General features: G+C 36.9%; 1 protein-coding gene and 2 pseudogenes across 1 annotated transcript; all 3 read right to left on the bottom strand.

Annotated features, from left to right (window-relative positions):
- Nucleotides 1-2,894: 2,894 nt before the first annotated feature.
- Nucleotides 2,895-3,912, bottom strand: LOC145482367 (uncharacterized; annotated as a pseudogene).
- Nucleotides 3,913-5,740: 1,828 nt separating this feature from the next.
- Nucleotides 5,741-6,591, bottom strand: LOC145482366 (uncharacterized; annotated as a pseudogene).
- A 9,911-nt stretch (nucleotides 6,592-16,502) lies between these two features.
- Nucleotides 16,503-17,865, bottom strand: LOC145480376 (uncharacterized). The gene has a single exon (XM_081458662.1). It carries the CDS (start codon nucleotides 17,552-17,554, stop codon nucleotides 16,613-16,615), a length of 942 nt encoding a protein of 313 aa, XP_081314788.1. The 5' UTR covers nucleotides 17,555-17,865; the 3' UTR covers nucleotides 16,503-16,612.
- Nucleotides 17,866-21,375: the final 3,510 nt, after the last annotated feature.

Below are 21,375 nucleotides of genomic sequence, written 5' to 3'. Positions count from 1 at the left end.
GCTTAGAAGTCGTCTTTAAGCAAGCAATATCGTAAGAGGTAATAGATGACTCTGATTACATCGTCGAGTACATTGTCGGGATTTCATGGACGATTACAAACGAACTCGCGCGAAAATTTTCCAATCGATAGATTTTTTTTCAATTTGTACTGCAGTCAGATACTGAGTCACTTGTGTCAGAAGTGCAAAAAAAATTTGGGATAATCGACTTCGTTTCAGAGCTAAAGCGTGTGGAAAAATACCCTTATTTTGAAAATTGGCGCACGTAATTCAGCATGATCTCTAGGGGTTTATAGTTAAAGATATCGAAGGTGAGTCAGCGGAGGCAAACGATCTTAGTCATATTTTGTAGAAGTGGGTCTGTTGCGTAAATAACTCCAAATTTTGCCAACGTTTTCACAAAAATTAACCCTTCAAGAGGCATTTGAAACCCCCGCACAGGTAAACGAAGAGCTAAAATTAACGGAATTCGATGGTGCATTTTGCAAAAAATTCAAACTTCTAATCGATAGATTTTCTTCATTTTTTCGCTAAACGTAGAAAATCGGTAGAGAAAATGATCCATCAAAAGAAAATAGCGGTCACCGAACGTCCAAGATCGTTAAATCTAGGCAAAGCTATAGGAATTGCCATTTACCCTATCATTGTTCATTTTATTACCTAGAGCGCGCATCGATACAGGACGTGACGTGTGAATTTGCGTGCGTAGTAAGGATGCGCAGAAACAATTAGCGCTTAAAGTCATTCCCCAGTATTGCATTGCGCATCCCTACTGCGCATAATTTCACGCGTGATTAGCGCGCGCGCATTAAAAAATGGCGGCATTTTCTTTACAGCTGGACCTCGCCATAGAGGTAAATCGTCATTTTCTCGCAAACGAGTATGGTGACCTATCATTTTTTTCTGTTGTTTTAAATTGACTAATACATTTCTCTGTGTAAAATAAATATGGACCAATTCTCAGTGTAGAACAAAAAGCAATCGTCGGAAACGTGAATTTAGCAAGCAATCGTAACTACAATCATGGTGCTATTATAAGGATTTATATGGGTATAAACAAGGTGCTTTTGCTCCTAAACGAACATGGGGACCCCTCATTTTTATTTCAAAATTTAAGTTCCTGTAATATAAACAATCGATACGGAAATTTTCACAAAAATCTCAGTGCAGGTTCTATTTCAGCGGAATGACCTTAATGTGCGCTCGGGTAGCCGTCTGAATTAAGAAACTTTTTAACGGCAAAGGATTCATACGCACGGGTTAAAGTTTTTCATTTGATAAACTAATGCTTTAGTAATTTTTGTCGATCTACTTATTCTCATGATATATTCTTTGAGGCCATTTCCCTGAAACCGGCTTTCGAGTGATACTTAGTTCTGAAATTTACGAGCTTTGTATTTTTCTTTTGGCTTACATCAGTACGTATGCTAACTGATCTCGTTTTAGAAATAACATCAGGCTCAAATGAACATTATATTCTCATAAAACACCTTAGGAGAGTATTATTCACTTAAAATAAAAATTTCTTAAACTTCATTGTATTTTTTTCTTGGTGAACTTTTAAAGTTTTTTTTCCTTCAGTTGTTTTTAATAAGAAATGAAATCTTACAATGCAATAGAATAATTGTTCTCCATGATACGTTAGCCAAGGACTGGGCTTCCACAGATTTATTTCTTTATTGCATGTATATAGTTAGGTTCTTTTTTAATTATCGTAATTATTCATCGTTAGGAATTTTTAAATTATTGTAATTAATCTTTTAAATATATGTTTTATTTATTGTACGGCCGATGTTGTTATTGTAATTTAGGCGAGGGCCACAGGTTTGTCAGTCCCCGACTGTAAAGTGTTTTCCCTCGATATCGATAAATAAACTTATTATTTATCTGTTATTTATTTATTTGTTTGTTTGTTTACTTATCAAACCGGGCAACCGCACAAGCAAGATAGTCGCGGTATTTTTTATGTTTGGTTTTTATTGATTTCTTCTTCCTCTTGGATGGAGAAAGGGATGATACCTAAAAAAAACCTTTGTTGCACGTATCTTCATCTTTAGGAGGCGTTATTCAACAAATTAGTCTTAACGAAGTCCACAAGGTCAATGAAAGTAATTCTTAAAAGTAATGAACCTTTTGACTCAACACTGAACTAGACTCAATTGCTTTGTCTTGCTTAAGTAAAAAATTCTTATCAGTAAATGTAAATCGAATTACGAACTTTTGACTTGCTTTCTCTTTTTCCGTCACTAAATAAAAGTTCTGATTGTTAAGTACTCCCTGACTGGATTTTTTATTTATTCGTAACATCCTTTCTTGATAATGCACTTATAATTATTCAATAGACCAAATTTCCACAGAGATTTTAATTAAACAGCATCACGTGAACATGTCAAAACTTGACTGAAAGTGCGTATTTGATTTGGGCAAACATCGGGCTTATCGCAGATATCCTTCCCTAGCAGAACTAAGATTGCATTCATATCGCTTTGCAGTACAAACTTTTAAAATAAAACGATCACACACGAAGCCATCATCAGACCGTGTAGTTTAGAGGATGCTCGGTAGGTTTCATAAATTCATAAAACTGGGCGGCTGGAGCGATTCCCCTTCTGACTTGCTGCATAGAATAAGTTTCTCTTTTCTAAATAGTTATACTTTGATTTCCTGATAAGAAGATTAGACTTTTCAGCAATTTGGATACTGCGCTAGACAAACACAAAGATAAATACATCTAAAACTGAAGGAATTGAGTGCCGTAAAACCAAAACCAACCACTTACTCACCAATTAGACTACTCAGCCAATCTCAAACCGCGGTAAAACCAAAACCAAGACCAACGTAATTGTCTAATTACTTTCGACACTCAAGTGAAAACCGCTCTGTTATTGATATCATTATGATCCCTCTTCGGTTGCTTCACAACAGAAGTTTCTTACGATTCCTCTTATCTTATCTCTGAGTTCCTCTATCCTCCAATAGTAAAGCAAGGGATTCGCAAGCGAAGAAGAAAAAACAATTACCGCGCAAGCATTCAGGGAGACCCTCGCTAATTTAGTGCTTAAATAGCCCATAATATTAATTACTGCAAGATTGCACACGTAGGGAACGTAACTCAGTAAAAGTATTGCAAGAATATAAAAAATTGTGAAAACAGACTTTTTGTATTTGTCGATGTTAATGGCGTTTCGACTTGTTTGTATTTGACTTTGATGGTGGCGTATGATTCGAAAAACTTTGAAATAAGAGAAGCCAGTGATAAAAAAACAAAGCGCTGCCCCCAAAAAGAAGACAACAATAAATGTACTGAAATATTCGTTTGTATAATACCAGTTGTACATGTGACAAGCATTCAACACAATAACCAAAACTGCAGACATGATATAAACAATAACGACTCGACGCACAGTAAGAAGAGACCTTCGGCTCATATGCAGCCATTATTGTGATGACGATGACTGTTAGAGAGGAAAAACAGTATCCCACGAATTGGAGGATAACACCAGCAATGCAAAACATCTTAACGTTTCCTGTTAAATCCGCCCATTGGTACACAGCAAAAAATGGTTGAGTTAGTAACCCAGTGCAAAAGTCAGTGAAGGCCAAACCAGCAAGAAGAACATAAGATGGAGTCCTGAGAGACGGGGTCTTCCAAATCGCTGCCAAAATGAAAGCATTTGCTGCCACTATCATCGGTGCCAGAAGTGAGGAGATAATACAGGTTGTGAGGTTTGCCCGATAGTAAAGTGAGGTGCTTTCACTAGCGTTAAAAATGGTTAAAAAGGAACACCAACTGTCTGGTAATCGCGAAGAATTGAAGGCCATTGTTTGCTTTGACCTCTCAAATCGTTTCACGGCGAATGTTGGGCAATGAAATTTCTCGTTTCCAACAGTGACTTCGGGATCGTTGTTGCGTATTTTTTGACTCACTCAAACGGCTTATCGTGTGACACTCAGTTCGTACATTATAGACTTTATTTGACGTGGGTGGGTATGACAAGTAACATGTTTGCTGTTGCAAATTGAGCCAATTCATACAAACAAAATGAAACAAACAACTTCAAGCACCTTTTGGGCGGTTTTATTCATAAGTCGACCGTAGTGTTTGTTTCATTTTTCTCGTTTAATTAATTCGCATCCATTTACAGGAGTATAGTTCTAAGGTGTACTTAACTCGATTTAGGGAAACAAATACATACGTTCTTTATTTTCTTCTATGGGAACATTTGGCAATTCTTTTCTTTTCGGTTCAGATCAGTAGAATCGAGAAACAGCTGACTGGTTTCAAACTGTGCAACAAAGACAGAGTTTTTAGCAAACAGAAATTAATAATTTTGTACACTCTAGGTTAAGTTGGTTACATGTTTTTAAGAGTCAGTGTCAGTAAATATCAGATATGATCATCAAAATCGCGGACACACAAAGAATCGATTTCGTTCATACTTTCTGTATAGATAGACCCTTGTGCAAAAGTAAACAAAAAAAGGTTAGTTTGTTCCAATATTCATTTTTGTGAGAGTAGCTAAATAAAAACCGCTGAAATTATTGAATTCTGTCATGTTCATGGCTTGTCAGCGAAAGTCGAAAATTAACTTTGAATTTTCCTTTGCGGTTTTAACAAATCGACCTCAGTTTTTAATGCGTCTGTCCTGTTATTGATCGTGAATTTCGTCAAAACATTGTCAAAGTAGCTGTGGATCCACGAGGAGACAGCCTAGTGGATACGCAGACTACTTTGGTAATGTTATGACGAAATTCATTGTCAATAGCAGGACAGACGCATTAAAAACTGACATCAATTTGTTTTTTACGATAACAAGTTGTCAAATTGGTCGCTCTCGCTCGTTGACGCATTGCATAAATTATAAATTCATGTGTTTGTCCGCTTATTGACAATAAAAATTAGCCAATGAGCGCGTGAAAATTTCTGCAGTTATCGTAAAAAACATTATAGTTAAGGCCTTAAAAGTAACTTTGAATTTTCTTTTGCAATAACATTATAGCGAAGGCCTTAAGCAATTCATTGACAACGTGAAAAGCAGATATTCTCTTGTTATAAATGTTTTATGAATTTTTTCTCGAAGACACCTTGCGGCTGCTTTTTAATAGCCCTTTGGCACCCTAAAACAATTGTCAAAAAACGCCTTTCGGTAAGCGAAGAAAAATCCAATAACTTTATTGAAGATGTAGTTTAAGGATAGACGTTCACAGATATAAGTGAGTTCAAGTATGACGTTTAAGGCAGACGGCAAACGACAAAGATAGCCTCTGATTTTTTATTCGTTTTTTCTAATCGTTAAATAAATGACACAAAAATAGAAAAATGTCTCCTACTAGTTGCCGCAAATACAAATATTTTCACTCTACCGTACAGACAGCTGAAGACAGACGGCAAAAGTATTATAAAAGTATGGACACGTTCACATAACTGCGAATTTCTCAGTTATGATTGATTCAATCCAAAACCAGTATGATAGATTTCATGCTAGTCATATAGGAATACTTTTCACCAAATATCAGAAGAAAAGTTCTAACTGAATATGGCAGCTATACGAATTGCTTAATTGTTTAATCAATTAATTAATTTTATTTATTTTATATCTTGATTGTGAGATTAGATCACAAGTTTATTCCATTTCTTTTCGCGTGGTGATCACTTCCTAATTCCCATGATTGTATGACTCGCGTACTGATATTTTTGACCAAAAAAATGTTCATCTCATTTCAGCTACTGTGTGTAAGCATCACGCAAGAGTTATGGTGCGGTTTTCGAGTGTCGTAAAACAAAAACCAAACCAATTACTTACCAATTAGACTGCTCAGCCAATCTCAAACCGTGGTGAAACCAAAACCAAAGTAATTGTCTAATTATTTTCGACACTCAATTGCAATTGAAAACCGCTCTACTATTGATATCATTATGATTCCTCTTCAGTTTCTTCGCAACAGAAGTTTTTTTACGATTCCTCTTACCCCATCTCTGATTTCCTTCATCCTCCAATAGTAAAGCAAGGGATTCACAAGCGAGGAAGAAAAAACAATTACCGCGCAAGCATTCATGGAGGCCCTCGCTAATTTAGTGCTTAAATAGCCCATAATATTAATTACTGCAAAATTGCACACGTAGGGAACGTAACTCAGTAAAAGTATCGCAAGAATATAAAAAATTGTGAAAACAGACTTTTTGTATTTGTCGATGTCAATGGCGTTTCGATTTGCTTGTATTTGACTTTGATGGTGACGTATGATTCGAAAAACTTTGAAATAAGAGAAGCCAGTGATAAAAAAACAAAGTGCTGCCGCTAATAAGAAGATAACAATAAGTGCACTGAAATATTCTTTTGTATAATACCAGTTGCACATGTGCCAAGCATTCAACACAATAAGCAAAACTGCAGACATGATATAAATAATAACGACTCGACGCACAGTAAGAAGAGATCTTCGGCTCATATGCAGCCATCTTTCTACAGCCATTATTGTGATAAAGTGATAACCTTGCAATTTTTTGGGACACTTTTTAGTTTTGCGGTAACCCTTGTTTGAATTTTGCTTATTTTCGAGATTTGCTACAGTTACAACTAAGCTGACCATCAAGAAATAATTGATCGCATGTCGAAAAGTACATCAGAAATTAAAATCATGATGATAAGCTAAATGAAGATGAGACTTGGTTTCTGTCTTATCTAGAAAGTTAATTAAATTGGAGGTAAAACTTAAGCAGATTTCTGCTTGTTTACACGAGAACTGTCAATTTGTTTATACAAGATATTTAGTGGCTACTGTTGCATGAAGTTACGTTTTGTCCATGTCTTCGGCTTCGGTTGTAAATCTCCTTTCTGCGCAGTTCAGTCGTTGGTTTTAATTCAGTTTCAGAATATACAATTGCGAAAACTGCTCTCCACGACAAACACTGATCAAACAAACAATAGTGTGTGCTCTTTTCATATTAATCTTTTGTATTCACATGTAAATTTAACTATTTTAGACTTCCTTTATAGCGTAGAAATAGCGTTTTTCCTCTTCATTTTTCCTTCTTGTGTGTGAATTTGTGCTTCAGTTTTCTTGCTGACCTGTATTTTGTTTCTATTTAATGCTGATGGTAACTGGCTGCCTGGCTCTGCTAGCCCCTATGATTCTTCCAGGCAGGTAGTACTCTAATTTTCACTTTTAATATTTTCATTGAACATTGTAATTTTTTAGCAAGAGTGAGTACAAAAAAATATTGATTGATTGCAGTGTGTGAAACAACCTGTGTAAATATAATGTATCCTTCGGCAGATTATCGGCAAGCTTCTCCAAAGGCCATTATTATTATAGCAGGTGGAATTTCTCTGCTTTAACCCTTATTTATATTTAAAAAAGCGGGATATATCCAAGTTTTATTAATTCAGTTATGTCTGCAACGTTTATCTGAAAGTATTCGTATACTAGATTATTACTCTAGTAACAGTATTTTTGTCTGATCCGTTTTCGTGACACTGTGAAGCGTAAATATATAACCTTTCAATTTCCTTTGCGAGCGTTTTCAGAAAACTATCTCTTATTATTGCGTAATTAAACAATAAACCCTTTCAAACATAGCTGGTACCTTCTCGAGTTTGGTCGGATGAGTATGTGGACCTGATCCACGATCAAAGATTCAACGTTGTCCGGTACTGCCACGTGTATCACCGGTATCTTGCAACAACAATATCATGGAATATCCGTATGCCACAAAAATTCCTGAAGTTTAGTAAATGTGGAACCGAAGTTGAGCTTATTTTAGCGTGAAGTGCTTATTTCCGAACACCAACAAACATTTTGGATATGACCATATGTTCCCTGCACCGTGAACGCTTGGCAGTTGATAAGACTATGTAGTGTTCCTGGGGAGACTAAGGGTAAGGGGTATTCCCAGAACAAGTGGGCGGGGGTGTGCGGCCCGCTTCCCAAAACCTTCACTAAACTCTGCGATTTTCCCTACCCTATTTATTACCTGACCAAAATTCGATACCCTATTTATGACCTGACCCTTTAATCATTACTCCGTTTCAAACCTGACCTGTAATTAGTTTGAAAGTTGAGACCGACGTTAAAGGCATTTTGAAAGGCGTTTGTTGACGGTCTTATCGAAAATGACAAAAAAGTAGCTACTCAAAAAGAAAAAAATGTAATACACAATGCGACTAAAATGCAAAAACCATATCCTATTTACTAAAGTGGCCAAAATTGATGCCCTTTTTGACGAAAACGCCTTTAAAACCATATCCTTTGGGGTCGCACATACCTATATAGCCCATATAAGGGAGTACCCTCCACCCATGTAGATTGGAATTTGGAACACGGATGAGAAGTATGGTTCACCTGCGAGAGGGCGGAAAGGACAGGAGCACTTACAAATGCTTCTTTTTATTCGATTTGCTCTTTTTGTATAGGAACGGTGATACTCGTACGACTTCTCAAACTCATTAATAATTCATCACCTTTAAACAAAGGAAATCATGACCGTCATGGTGTTTGGATATCTGATCTTAATTAGCATAGGTTTTTACGATTTTCTTTCTCCATTTTCTCCTTAATTTAAGTTTTGATTGGGAGGATATATCAAACACTCAAGACAGTGTTTGACCAAATTTGCAAACACCTCGAAGTTCGTCAAAAATACTCCGCTACGCGTCGTATTTTTAACTCTCTTCTCGGTGTTTGGAAATGTGTTCAAACACTGTCTTTCGAGTTTGATATATTACTTAGTACACTTCAATTTGGCTGGTTTAGTATACTGTTCAAAGTCAATCGAATATTATATTCAAAAGTTATTAGTATCAAGCAATCAATTCGCCCTACAAGAGCTACACTTTATCGTCAGGTTATAACACTACATGACGTTAGCTAACTCTTGTTCAATCAGGAGCTACTGCCCGAAGAATGGAAAAGACATGGCAAAATTGACGTCAAAGTGCGGGCTTTCTATCGTACACTGTAATAGACAGGCAATTAGTGGGCTTAGATGAAAAAGAGGTTGTTTTACGACGAGTTATTTTATTTTAAATTCATACTGCCAAAAAAACTTGAATACAAGTCCACGTCTTAAAATCACAATGGTGCTCATTACGTAATATCCTTGTTGAGGTCCTTGTTGATTGTCAAGAGATAGGTAGCCTACCTGAGTAAGTCAAGGAAAAAGCAGATTTTTGAGACTATAACATTCAACTTTAGAATCTCACTATGTTTAAAAAAGAACATTTTGCGTTCATTATTTGTGCGCAATTAACATTTGCGGTCTTTTTACAACTTACGTCTCCTAACATTAAAACAGAGTGGAGTCACGGCTTCGATGATGCGTGTTATTTTATTGCGGGACAGATAGAAATTAAACGGTCCTTGATTGTTGCAATGTATCAGATGATGTTTTGTCTACCAGCGCAACACCGAAAAAAGTGTTGAGTTCTAATAGGAAACACCGCCAACATGAGGCCGACTTACTCACCAAAGGTCCCTTAAGAAAAGGAAAGCACAATTTTATGTTAGCGCGAAACAGACAAGGAAAGATGTCATGAAGGGCTGAACATGTACATCACAAGACGAGGTCAAGCGGTGAGTCACAGCAGATTTTGTAAACGTTTCCTGACGCGTTTCTTTTCGGTGTAACTCTACCTTTTGCTCTGATGCATATTCAGCTTATTCCGTTTCTTTGCCTCGCTTAACAACACAGAGGAGTTTCATAGCGAGTTTTTTAGAGGCGAGAATTTCGAGCCGTTGCTAAGGAGAATTTATTCTCATTTAAACTCATCATTTTTAGTTACTTCAGAGTTATTTCATGTGCTTTAACTTTTTCATGACCAGTAACACCAGTGATGACCTCATCAGGCCACGCCCTTGGTCATGTGACTAATACTGAAAAAATGCAAAGGCTCCCAGGCAAAATGCTTTATCGGGATTTTTTTTCCTTGATTTAATATTTTAGTTTTAATCCTCATTATGCTATGCATAGATTTTGTTTTATTTCTAAAAGGTCAGATTTTGAGAATTTCAAAATGTTGAAAAACTCGTAATCTTCTGAAAAAGCAAGATCTTGACAAAGGAATGCTTAGCTATGTTTCCAACGTTGGCTTCAATGGAAACTCGTCGAAAAAGGCTCGATTTAATGAAAAACCGCGTTTCCTTTAGCACTTAAAGAAACTGGTAGTGCGCCCGATAGATATTGGAAGTTACCCTATCAGCGCGTGCTCTGATAGGGTAACTTCGAAGCCAACGCACTTTGGTAAGATCAAACAAAGCCACGCAGAGTTAGTTTTGGTCTTTCTTTCGCTCTTGTTTTTCTGTTTTTCTCTTATTTTGTCTTTGCTTGTTCTTCTTTTATTTTGCATCTTGTGAAACACAAAGAATTAATATCTAAAATGGAAGCGAATTTGCAAGTTATTGAGCTGTTTTTACTTTCTGCGCGCAGGTTGACGTAAGTAACCGGAAGTGAAGTTTCACCTCCTTAGCAACGCGCGCGAGCGCGCGCATGAATCGGTTAATGGACCTCTTAACAAAGAAAACATTAGGCGATTTTGACAAAGTGCACCTTTCATTTCGCTCAGTCGAATATGCCAGCTAAACTGATTGGTGTTGGAAATATAATCAAATCATTAACACACAAAACCAAATCACGCACCTGGAGGAGTTTTATTCATTAAATCGAACTAATGTCGAAGAATGTTTCAATTGTGCTCGCCTAATTATTTCACATTCACTTTTAAAAGGTCTGGTTTTTCTCAACAATTAAGGGAAATTTTTTCACCATGGCAACTTTTGAAGATTCTTTTCTTTTTTCGGTGCAAATCAGCAGCAAGGAGAACCATCCGTCTTCTTTCAAATTGCGCAATAGAGATGTGGTTAAGTGGTTTGAAAGCTCAAAGGAAAAGCTTACATTAAGACATACATATTTTTTATCCTTGCAGGAAAGCGGCAACATGTTAAAGCGAACCATCCGTCTTCTTTCAAACTGCGCAATAGAGATGATTTTGTTTAAAATGTCTGCTGATTTAATCATAGCTATTAAAACCAGCATCCTCGTAAACATATTTTAATTTCACACACTCTCGGCTGAATTGTCTAAGTGGTTTGAAAGCTCAAAGGAAAAGCTTAAATTAAGACATACATATTTTTTATCCTTGCAGGAAAGCGGCAACATGTTAAAGCGCTTTTCCCTTGAGTTTCAAAATTAATTCGCATTTGCCTTATTTATTTATTTTTTTTTACATTACTGGGCTTCGTGATTGGTTTAAAAATCTGGCGCCACTTCTCATCCAATAAGAAAACCAATCGTGACTCGCTCATAGCACTTTTTCCGCGCTTTGTCCCGGCTACACATGTATATAATTGGTTCGAGTTTTGATTGGTTGAAGAGATCGTCTGTGCCGTTTGTGATTGGCCAGAGTTATTACTTTAGTTTTGATTTTTCGACGCTCAATTAAAGACTGCTCTAAAAAGATGCAAGTTGCAAAGTTTTCTCTGCATATGCTGCTATAAATTTATCTTCGAAAATTTAGTGACAGTTTTATTGCTCTTAAAGGATTTTCTAGCGATTTAGAGGTATAGTCATGTAGTTCATGCAGTCGATTTGTCAATGTACCTTTTAGCAAGATATTTTACTGTTAAAGGTCTCTGAAGAGCCTCTTGGCCGAGACGAAAAGCCGCGTCAGACTAGCCACGAACATTTCACAAGTATTTGACAATTGTTTGCTTTGCATAAATTTAATTCGTGAACGTACGGTAGGGAATCCTTCTGCGATAGAGGGCCAGACTGTCAACATCAAGAATTTGCCAACGGGACTTTGAGCGTGATGCTCAATGAGTTTGCCTAAGAATTCTAAAGGTCTCTGAAGAGTCTCTTGGCCGAGACGAAACGCCGCGTCAGACTAGCCACGAACATTTCACAAGTATTTGACAATTGTTTGCTTTTGTATTTTACGTACTGCTGTTCTGAAAATGCTCTAATCTTCCAGCAATGGGTTTAAAATACAATCGTCTTACGTGCTTTGTGTTTATTCCACTTACGTTTCTTTCTTTTAGTTAAGAATTGGTGCCCTTTAAAAATGCTATTTAAGCACCTTTTATTTCCATGCGTGGGTGTACCTACTAATAAGAAATCGTCTTCAAGCAAGAAATATCGTACAAAGTAATAGATTACGTTGATTATATTGTCGGGATTTCATGGACGATTACAAACGAACTTGGTATTTTAAACTGCTGTTAGAACAACCTTCTTAACCGGCGTCCGCAGAAGTCTCTAACTAACAAAATACATCCTTTGGTACCAGTTAGGGCCCGTTCACAAGGAGGAAGGGTTACCCTAGCAAGCGGGTTAACCCTAGCTGGAGGGCAAAAGATAGCCCGGGTTTACAAGCAAAATTTCACAGGTAGGGTTACCCTACATCCCGGGACAACTTAATGCGCGGTTACACTCAAAGGGTCTGGAAACAATTAGAAAGTTAACCCGGGAAGGCGGGTTAACCCTACCTGGAGTGTTAACAAGGGAAAAAGTTAACCCGCCTGCCAAGGTAACCCTAGCACGCAGATAGGGTAACTTGCCTATCCGGGTAACTCTAGCTGCGTTGTAAACACGACGAAGGAAAAAAGAGGAAATGTGTGAGTGCTAGGGTAACCCGCTTGCTAAGGTAACCCTCTCTCCTTGTAAACAGGCCCTTAATCGTCATCAATTTCCTTCCCCACAAGCGGAGTATGGCTTTTCAGAGTTAATTTCCCCCGTGTTAAGCGCGCTCAGTAACCCTCAGGTAGCCGTCTGAATTGTGAAAACTTCTTAACGGCAAAGGATACAAACGCACAGGTTAAATTTTTGCGTTTCAGAAATGCATTAGTAATCTTTGTTGATTTACTTATTCTCATATATTCTTTAAGGCCATTTCCCTGAAACCGGCTTTCGAGTGATACTTAGTTCTGAAATTTACGTGCTTCTGTATTTTTCTTTTGGTTTGCATCAGTACGAATGCTAACCGATCTCGTTTTAGAAACAAGAAGATCTGTTAGATCTTAAAACCGCGCTTTTAAAATTTAACTGTTTTCTTAGCACTACAGTCGCAACGCAGTGCACATTCAAAAGTAATCCTTGATGATTCATTGATTACTGTAGACATCACATCACTTGATCAACACAGACTGTACTATTGCACCATCAGTCGTAGCCGTTGCGAAATCTCCGATGACGTAATAGTGTTAATCTGGAACTTTCTTTGGGATATGTATGGGCATGAAGATACGAACACTATTAACAACAGCTTTCTTTCTTAAAAGTCAAGTTTAAATTTAATTTTTTCCTTGAGTAAAGGGCTAGCAAAGAAGTCACACGAGTCATATTATTCAAGAATTGCGTTATCGACGGCTATCTTTAGTACGGTGGTTATTTCCCTACCAATGACGTAATCATTGCATGTCCTGACATGTTCTTTGCTTGGCTTGCAAATATTTCATTTTCCTTCCGATCTATGAACTCGTTGCGATGAAAGAGCCAAAGAATTTACTTCATTTGCCTAAAACCACAAGAAATACTCGCAAACTTGCAAATAAATTGATGACCGTCGCTTCTGACGAAATAAACTTCCAAAGTAAACACGATCTTATTAGTCACGTAGCGAAAGTGAAAGCTGCAACGTCAACGCATTCCATGGCTGACGTAATACCTTTTTTTAGCGTATTTATTATTCCCTTTGAATCCAACGCTTCGATAAAACCAAAAGAAAATATATTTTACCCACAACAAAGGAAACAATATCCGTAAAATTATCCGTGTATTAATGTTTTAACAGCTTCTGGCGGAAAAAACATCACACGTTGCGTGACTCGGAATTTGGCCGAGCGGAGGTCTGCGTCTGGTCACCGACAAAAAAAAAAAATAATAATAATAAACCACGGGTAAACCTAGAACCGCGCTCGGCCCATGGCCGCGCGGTTAATAAGACCAGGCTCGAATGGACACCATATTCATCATAAAACACCTTAGGGGAGTGTTATTCACTTAAACGAAAATTTTCTTAAATTTTATTGTATTTTTTCTTAGTGAATTTGTTTTAATTTTTTTTTCCTTCAGTTGTTTCTAATAGGAAATGAAATCTTAGAGTGTAAAAGAATAATTGTTCTCCGTGATACGTTAGCCAGTAAGGACTGGGCTTCCACAGATTTATTTATTTTCTTTATTGCATGTATAGCATATATAGTTAGGTTCTTTTTTAATTATCGTAATTATTCATAGTTAGGAATTTTTAAATTACTTTAATTAATTTTATAAGTATATATATTATTTATTGTATGGCCGATTATTGTTATTGTAATTTAGGTGAGGGCCACAGGTTTGTCAGTCCAGGACTGTAAAGTGTTTTCCCTCGATATCGATAAATAAATTTATTATTTTATCTTGAAAACTCCACGTTTTAATTTTGACCTTTGCCTCAGAGTTTCACAGCGTCGTTTCTACGCATCACCTCTCAATCTAGGTTCGCTTCGAAATTCTCTGAACTTTCTTACGAAACTTGCTTCGCGAACTTCGCGAACTAACTTACATACTAACTCTCAGAACAGTAAAGTTGAAAGTACTTACAGTACTCAAAAGAAAAATGTCACGTACACGCGAAACTTGTCACATCAGTCGGATTTTATTGATATTCTATTCGATTACTGTTCACTTGACTTGTAAATTATTCGAATTCACGTGCTAGCAGGCGTTCTTTAAATATTTTCGGTCGACACGCATATAAAAGACACGACCTAACTCTTATTTATTTATTTATTTATTTGTTTACTTATCAACCAGGGCAACTGCACAAACAAGGCAGTGGCAGTATTTTTTATGTTTTGTTTTTGTTGATTTCTTTTTTCCTCTTGGATTGGGGGAAGGGAATATAGCTAAAAAAACCTTTATTACATGTATCTTCAGTTTTCTTAAGGGGGCGTTATTCAGTCCACAGGATTAGAAAATATAATGAAAGTCAGTCTTCAAACTATTGAACCTTTTGACTCCAATACTGAACTAGACTCAATTGCTTTGTTTTGCTTAAGTACAAAATTCTTATCAGTAGATATAAGTCGAATCACTATCTTTTGACTTACTTTCTCTTTTTCCGTCACTAAATAAAAGTTCTGATTGTTAAGTAGTCGCTGATTAGATTTCTTTACTTATTCGTAACATCCTTTCGTCATGATACACTTATAATTAAACAGCATCACGTGTTCATGTCAAAACTTGACTAAAAGTGAGTATTTGATTTTGGCAAACATCGGGCTTATCGCAGATATCCTTCCGTAGAAGAACTAAGATTGCATTCATATCGCTTTGAAGTACAAGCTTTTAAGATAAAACGATCGCTCACGAGGCCACTATCAGACCGTGTAGTTTAGAGGATGGTCGGTAGATTTTATAAATTCATAAAACTGGGCGGCTGGAGCGATTCCCCTCCTGACTCGCTGCATAGAATAAGTTTCTCTTTTGTAAATAGTTATATGTTGATTTCCTAATAAGAAGATTAGACTATTCGGCAAATTGGATACTGCGCTAGACAAACACAAATTTAAGCGAGAGGGATTTCCTTGTATGGAATCACTGGTTTAATGATGCACCATTTGATGGTGTAATCACTACCATTCCACGTTAGTTCTCAGATGTACTTTTGTCAGATATATATTTCCGAACGATTATTTCTTAACATAGCACCCTCGCGCTGAGGGAATTGCAAGCAAACTTCGGCAGAGTTTTGAAAAACGATATACCCAACCGCTGTTCATCCTCAGCAAACATAAAGGAAAAAAAAGTCCGTTTTTCCGGATTTTAACCAGGCCCCAGGAAGCTCCAGGACGGTAAACAAATACTACAATCCTGCGTTTTACCAACTGTGCTATCGTTGCTTTGCACGAAAACATGATGCAATTAACTAGACTTTGACAACGTTCATATAATTGCGAATTACTCAGTTATGAATAATTCAATCCCAGAACAAAATGAATAGTTTTAAAGTCAATTATGCAGGGATCATGTCGGCTAAATTTCAGATTTATAGCTCTGATGCTTAAGCTAGAAAGCATATTTCTTTAATTACAGAGCATGTATGGGAACGCTATATCGGAGAATGTATGGGCACGTTCACATAACTACGAATTTCTCAGCTATAAATGATTTAATCCGAAACCAGAATGATAGATTTAATACCAGTCATATAGGAATAATTTTCACCAAATATCAAAAGGAAAAGTTCTAGTATTGCAGCTATACGAATTATTTAATTGTTTAATTAATTAATTAATTTTATTTATTTTATATCTTGATTGTGTGATTAGATTACAAGTTTATTCCAAGGTTTCTAATAGTTTGTTTTCGTCTGTGATCAGTTACTGTATGACTCGCGTACTGATATTTTTGACAAAAAAAATGCTCATCTCACTTCGGCTACTGTATTTAAGCATCACTCAAGAGTTATGGAGCGGTTTTCGATTGAGTGTCGTAAAACAAAAACCAAACCAATTACTTACCAATTAGACTGCTCACTGAGCCAATCTCAAACCGTAATAAAACCAAAACCAAAACCAAAGTAATTGTCTCATTACTTTCGACCCTCAATTGAAAACCGCTCTACTAATGATATCATTATGATTCCTCTTCGGTTTCTTCACAGCAGAATTTTCTTACGATTCCTCTTACCCCATCTCTGATTTCCTTCATCCTCCAATAGTAAAGCAAGGGATTCACAAGCGAGGAAGAAAAAACAATTACCGCGCAAGCATTCAGGGAGGCCCTCGCTAATTTAGTGCTAAAATAGCCCACAATATTAGTTACTGCAAGATTGCACACGTAGGGAACGTAACTCAGTAAAAGTATCGCAAGAATATAAAAAATTGTGAAAACAGACTTTTTGTATTTGTCGATGTCAATGGCGTTTCGATTTGCTTGTATTTGACTTTGATGGTGACGTATGATTCGAAAAACTTTGAAATAAGAGAAGCAAGTGATAAAAAAACAAAGTGCTGCCGCCAACAAGAAGATAACAATAAGTGCACTAAAATATTCTTTTGTATAATACCAGTTGTACATGTGACAAGCAAACAACACAATAACCAAAACTGCAGACATGATATAAATAATAACGACTCGACGCACTGTAAGAAGAGACCTTCGACTCATATACAGCCATCTTTCTACAGCCATTATTGTGATGACGATGACTGTTAGGGAGGAAAGGCAGTATCCCACGAATTGTAGGATAACAGCAGCAATGCAGAATATCTTAATGTTTCCTGTTAAATCCGCCCATCGGTAAACAGCAAAACACGGTTGAGTTAGTAACCCAGTGCAAAAGTCAGTGAAGGCCAAACCAGCAAGAAGAACATAAGATGGAGTCCTAAGAGACGGGTTCTTCCAAATTGCTGCCAAAATGAAAGCATTTGCCGTCACTGTCATCGGTGCCAGAAGTGAGGAGATAATGCAGTTTGTGAGGGTTACACGATAGTAAAGTGAGGTGCTTTCACTGGCGTTAAAAATGATTAAAAAGGAACACCAACTGTCTGATAATCGCGAAGAATTGAAGGCCATTGCTTGCTTTGACCTTTCAAACCGTTTCACGTTGAATTTTGGGCAATAAAGTTTCTCTTTTCCAACAGTGACTTTGGGATCGTTGTTGCGTGTTTTCTGACTCTCACTCGTTCGCGGCCATTGCTTGAAAACGGGCTATCTTCTGATACTCAGTTCGCACATTAAAGACTGCATTTGGCGTGGTTGGGTATAACAAGTAACATGTTTGCTGTTGCAAATTGAGCCAATTTATACAAACAAAATAAAACAAACAACTTCAAGCACCTTTTGGGCGGTTTTATTCATAAGTCGACCGTAGTGTTTGTTTTAATTGTCCTCGTTTAATTAGTTCGCATCCATTTGCAGGGGTATGGTTCTAAGGTTTACTTAACTCGATTTAGGGAAACAAATATATACATTCTTTATTTTCTTCCACAGGAACATTTGGCAATTCTTTTCTTTTCGGTTCAGATCAGTAGAATCGAGAAACAGCTGACTGGTTTCAAATTGTGCAACAAAGACAGCGTTTTAGCAGACAGAAATTTATTAATTTTGGACACTCTAGGTTAAGTTGTTTAGTTGGTTTTAAGAGTCAGTGTCAGTAAATATCAGATATGAACATCAAAATCTCGGACACAGCCAAAAAATCGATTTCGTTCATATTTTCTGTATTGATAGGCCCTTGTGCAAAAGGAAACAAAAAAAGGTTAGTTTGTTCTAATATTCATTTTTTTGAGAGTAGCTAAATAAAAACCGTTGCAATTGTCAAAAAACGCTTATCGTTAAGCGAAGAAAAACCCAATAACTATATTGCAGATATAGTTTAAGGATCGACGTTCACAGATGTAAGTGAGTCAGTTTAAGCATGACGTTTAAGGCAGACGGCAAACGACAAAGATAACCTCTGATTTTTATTCGTTTTTTCTAATCGTTAAATAAATCACACAAAAATAGAAAAATGTCTCCTACTATTCACCGCAAATACAAATATTTTCACTCTACTGTACAGACAGCTGAAGACAGACGGCAAAAGTTTCATTTTTGCTGTTTGACGTTTCCCGTAAACGTCATGCTTAACCTCTCTAAACTTGCAATTTATTTCGAGACTCTTTTTAGTTTTGCGGTAACCCCTGTTTGAATTTTGCTCATTTTGAATTTTGCTCATACCCTATTTAAGACCTGACCCTTTAATCGTTACTGTCTTTCAAACCTGACCTGTAATTAGTTTCCCAGTTCAGACCGATGTTAAAGGCATTTTGAACGGCGTTTGTTGACGGTCTTATCGAAAATGACAAAAAAGTAGCTGCTCATAAAGAAAAAAATATAATACGCCATGCAAGACTAAATGCAAAAACCATGTCCTATTTACTAAAGCGGCCAAAATTGATGCCCATTTTGACCAAAACGCCTTAAAAACCATACCCTTTGGGGTCGCACATACCTATATAGTCCATATAAGGGAGTACCCTCCACCCATGTAGATTGGAATTTGGAACACGGATGAAAAGTGTGGTTCACCTGCGAGAGGGCGGAAAGGACAGGAGCACTTGCAAATGTTTCTTTTTATTCGATTTGTTCTTTTTGTATAGGAACGGTGATACTCGTACGACTTCTCAAACTCATTAATAATTCATCATGTTTAAACAACGGAAATCATGACCGTCATGGTGTTTGAATATCTGATCTCAATTAGCATAGGTTTTTACGATTTTCTTTCTCCATTTTCTCCTTAATTTAAGTTTTGATTGGGAGGATATATCAAACACTCAAGACAGTGTTTGACCAAATTTCCAAACACCTCGAAGTTCGTCAAAAATACTCCGCTACGCGTCGTATTTTCAACTCTCTTCTCGGTGTTTGGAAATGTGTTCAAACACTGTCTTTCACGTTTGATATGTTACTTGGTACACTTCAATTTGGCTGGTTTAGTATACTGTTCAAAGTTAATCGAATATTATATTCAAAAGTTATTAGTATCAAGCAATCAATTCGCCCTACAAGAGCTACACTTTATCATCAGTTTATAGCACTACATGACGTTAGCTAACTCTTGTCAGATCAGGAGCTAGTGCCCGAAGAATGGAAAAGACATAACAAAATTGACGTCAAAGTGCTGGCTTTTATGGTACACTGTAATAGAAAGAAAATTGGTGGGCTGAGATGGAAAAGAAGTTGCTTTACGACGAGTTATTTTTGTTTAAATTTATACTGCCAAAAAAACTCAATTACAAGTCCACGTCTTAAAATCACGATGGTGCTCATTACGTAATATCCTTGTTGAGGTCCTTGTTGCTTGTCGAGAGATGGGTACTGTACGGGTCCGCAAATGATTCCGGACCGCAAATGATCCCCAAATTGGACCACAAATGATCCCGGACTGGAAATCTGATAGTGACCGACTAAAAAATAACGAATGGCATGGATGGTGGGGTGGTGTGGATAGGGAATTGGCGTACGTGAATACCGATGTTTTTATTAAAGCCATCTTATAGTTATAATGGCTTACAAGTTGCTTTTTTTTCATACTTTCGACTAAATTTTGTTGCTAACCACGATGTTATGAATATCACCACTCAATCATCAAAACACGACTTGGCTTGCATTTCTTTGCAGTTCTCAGTAAAATTACGATCAGTGCAACATACGTTACATATCCTCCTTTGTTAAAGATTGATATTTCGACGTTATAGTTAAATCACATTTTATCAGCCATGAAGGCCACTCGTCTAAAGTTTTAAACTAAAATCTAACCATGAAGCAACTATTAAGGAAGACGCTGTCACCTGAGTAGACCCACAAGCCTACAATGCTTCATCACTCTGTAAAACACCTTAGTGTATAGCACTGGAAATTTGAACAAATTTATTTTGTAATTTTTCCTTGGTCGTATTTTGGCTTTAATTCCTCGGAAATGAGCACTTGAGTATTCTAAGAAGCCCAAATTCCAAGCTATAGTTACGAAGTTCAGCTTCATGACCAAGCAAGGCCAAGGCTTGCGCTTCGTTTTGACAAGTTAGCTGTTTGATAGATGTTTGATACGATCGCCACCGGGATTTCGAGAATGTTTACAAGTATGTGTTTTTCTAAGACTTCTAATTCAATAGATCGTCTTCACGTGACGTGTTTTTATCCTCATCAGGCATAAGAGGCGGTATATTTATATCTGTTTACAATTAGCGTGCTTCGTTTGGAAACCAGAGCATTTTGAATTTCAGGGTTATGGAGGTTGCGTGACACAAGGCTACGATCGAGTTTGTTGAAAAATATATACTTATCTCGTGGTTTTGAACCTTTTCAGACGTTAGAGCATTAGGAAAAGTGCTTATGTAAATGCTTGTTTGTTTAGTACTGATAATCAGTCGCCTGGAAAGCCAAAGTAAGTTTCAGATGTTTACACTATATTCCGGCCGCCATATTGGTGTACCACGGATGTATACCAACATGGCGTTTTCTTACTGGGCTCTGTAAATTTCTGGGAAACGTTTGCGACGAATAACTGAAGTTTGGGCAGAAGCACAGGCCTAAAACTTGGCGAAGTGTCTTATCTAGTTATCTTCTATAGCGTACATCACAATTTCTTAGTTTTTTCCATTGGTTGGTTTTCGATTTATTATTTTTTTTATTGCGTGACAGTTAAACCGATCTGAACCGCTCGAAGAACAAAACAGCAACTGTGGAATATTTTTTTGTAAAATGATAAAACATACTTTTTAGTTCATAATTTTTGTATATGTTCTCACCTTCCTCTGATATAAATCCATGCCATTCCTTATTTTTTGATCGGAATCATTTGCGGTCCAATATGGGGATCATTTCCGGTCCAGGATCATTAGCAGTTCAAT

This window comes from Orbicella franksi, chromosome 3 (assembly GCF_964199315.1).
Source record: "Orbicella franksi chromosome 3, jaOrbFran1.1, whole genome shotgun sequence".
Classification (NCBI taxonomy): domain Eukaryota; kingdom Metazoa; phylum Cnidaria; class Anthozoa; order Scleractinia; family Merulinidae; genus Orbicella; species Orbicella franksi.
Note: the sequence above shows the minus strand (reverse complement) of the source record. Positions and strands in the feature narration are given on the sequence as shown.

Excerpts from the sequence above, each read along its gene's own strand:
- LOC145480376 (XM_081458662.1), bottom strand. The coding sequence starts at position 17,554 with ATGGCCTTCAATTCTTCGCGATTATCAGACAGTTGGTGTTCCTTTTTA.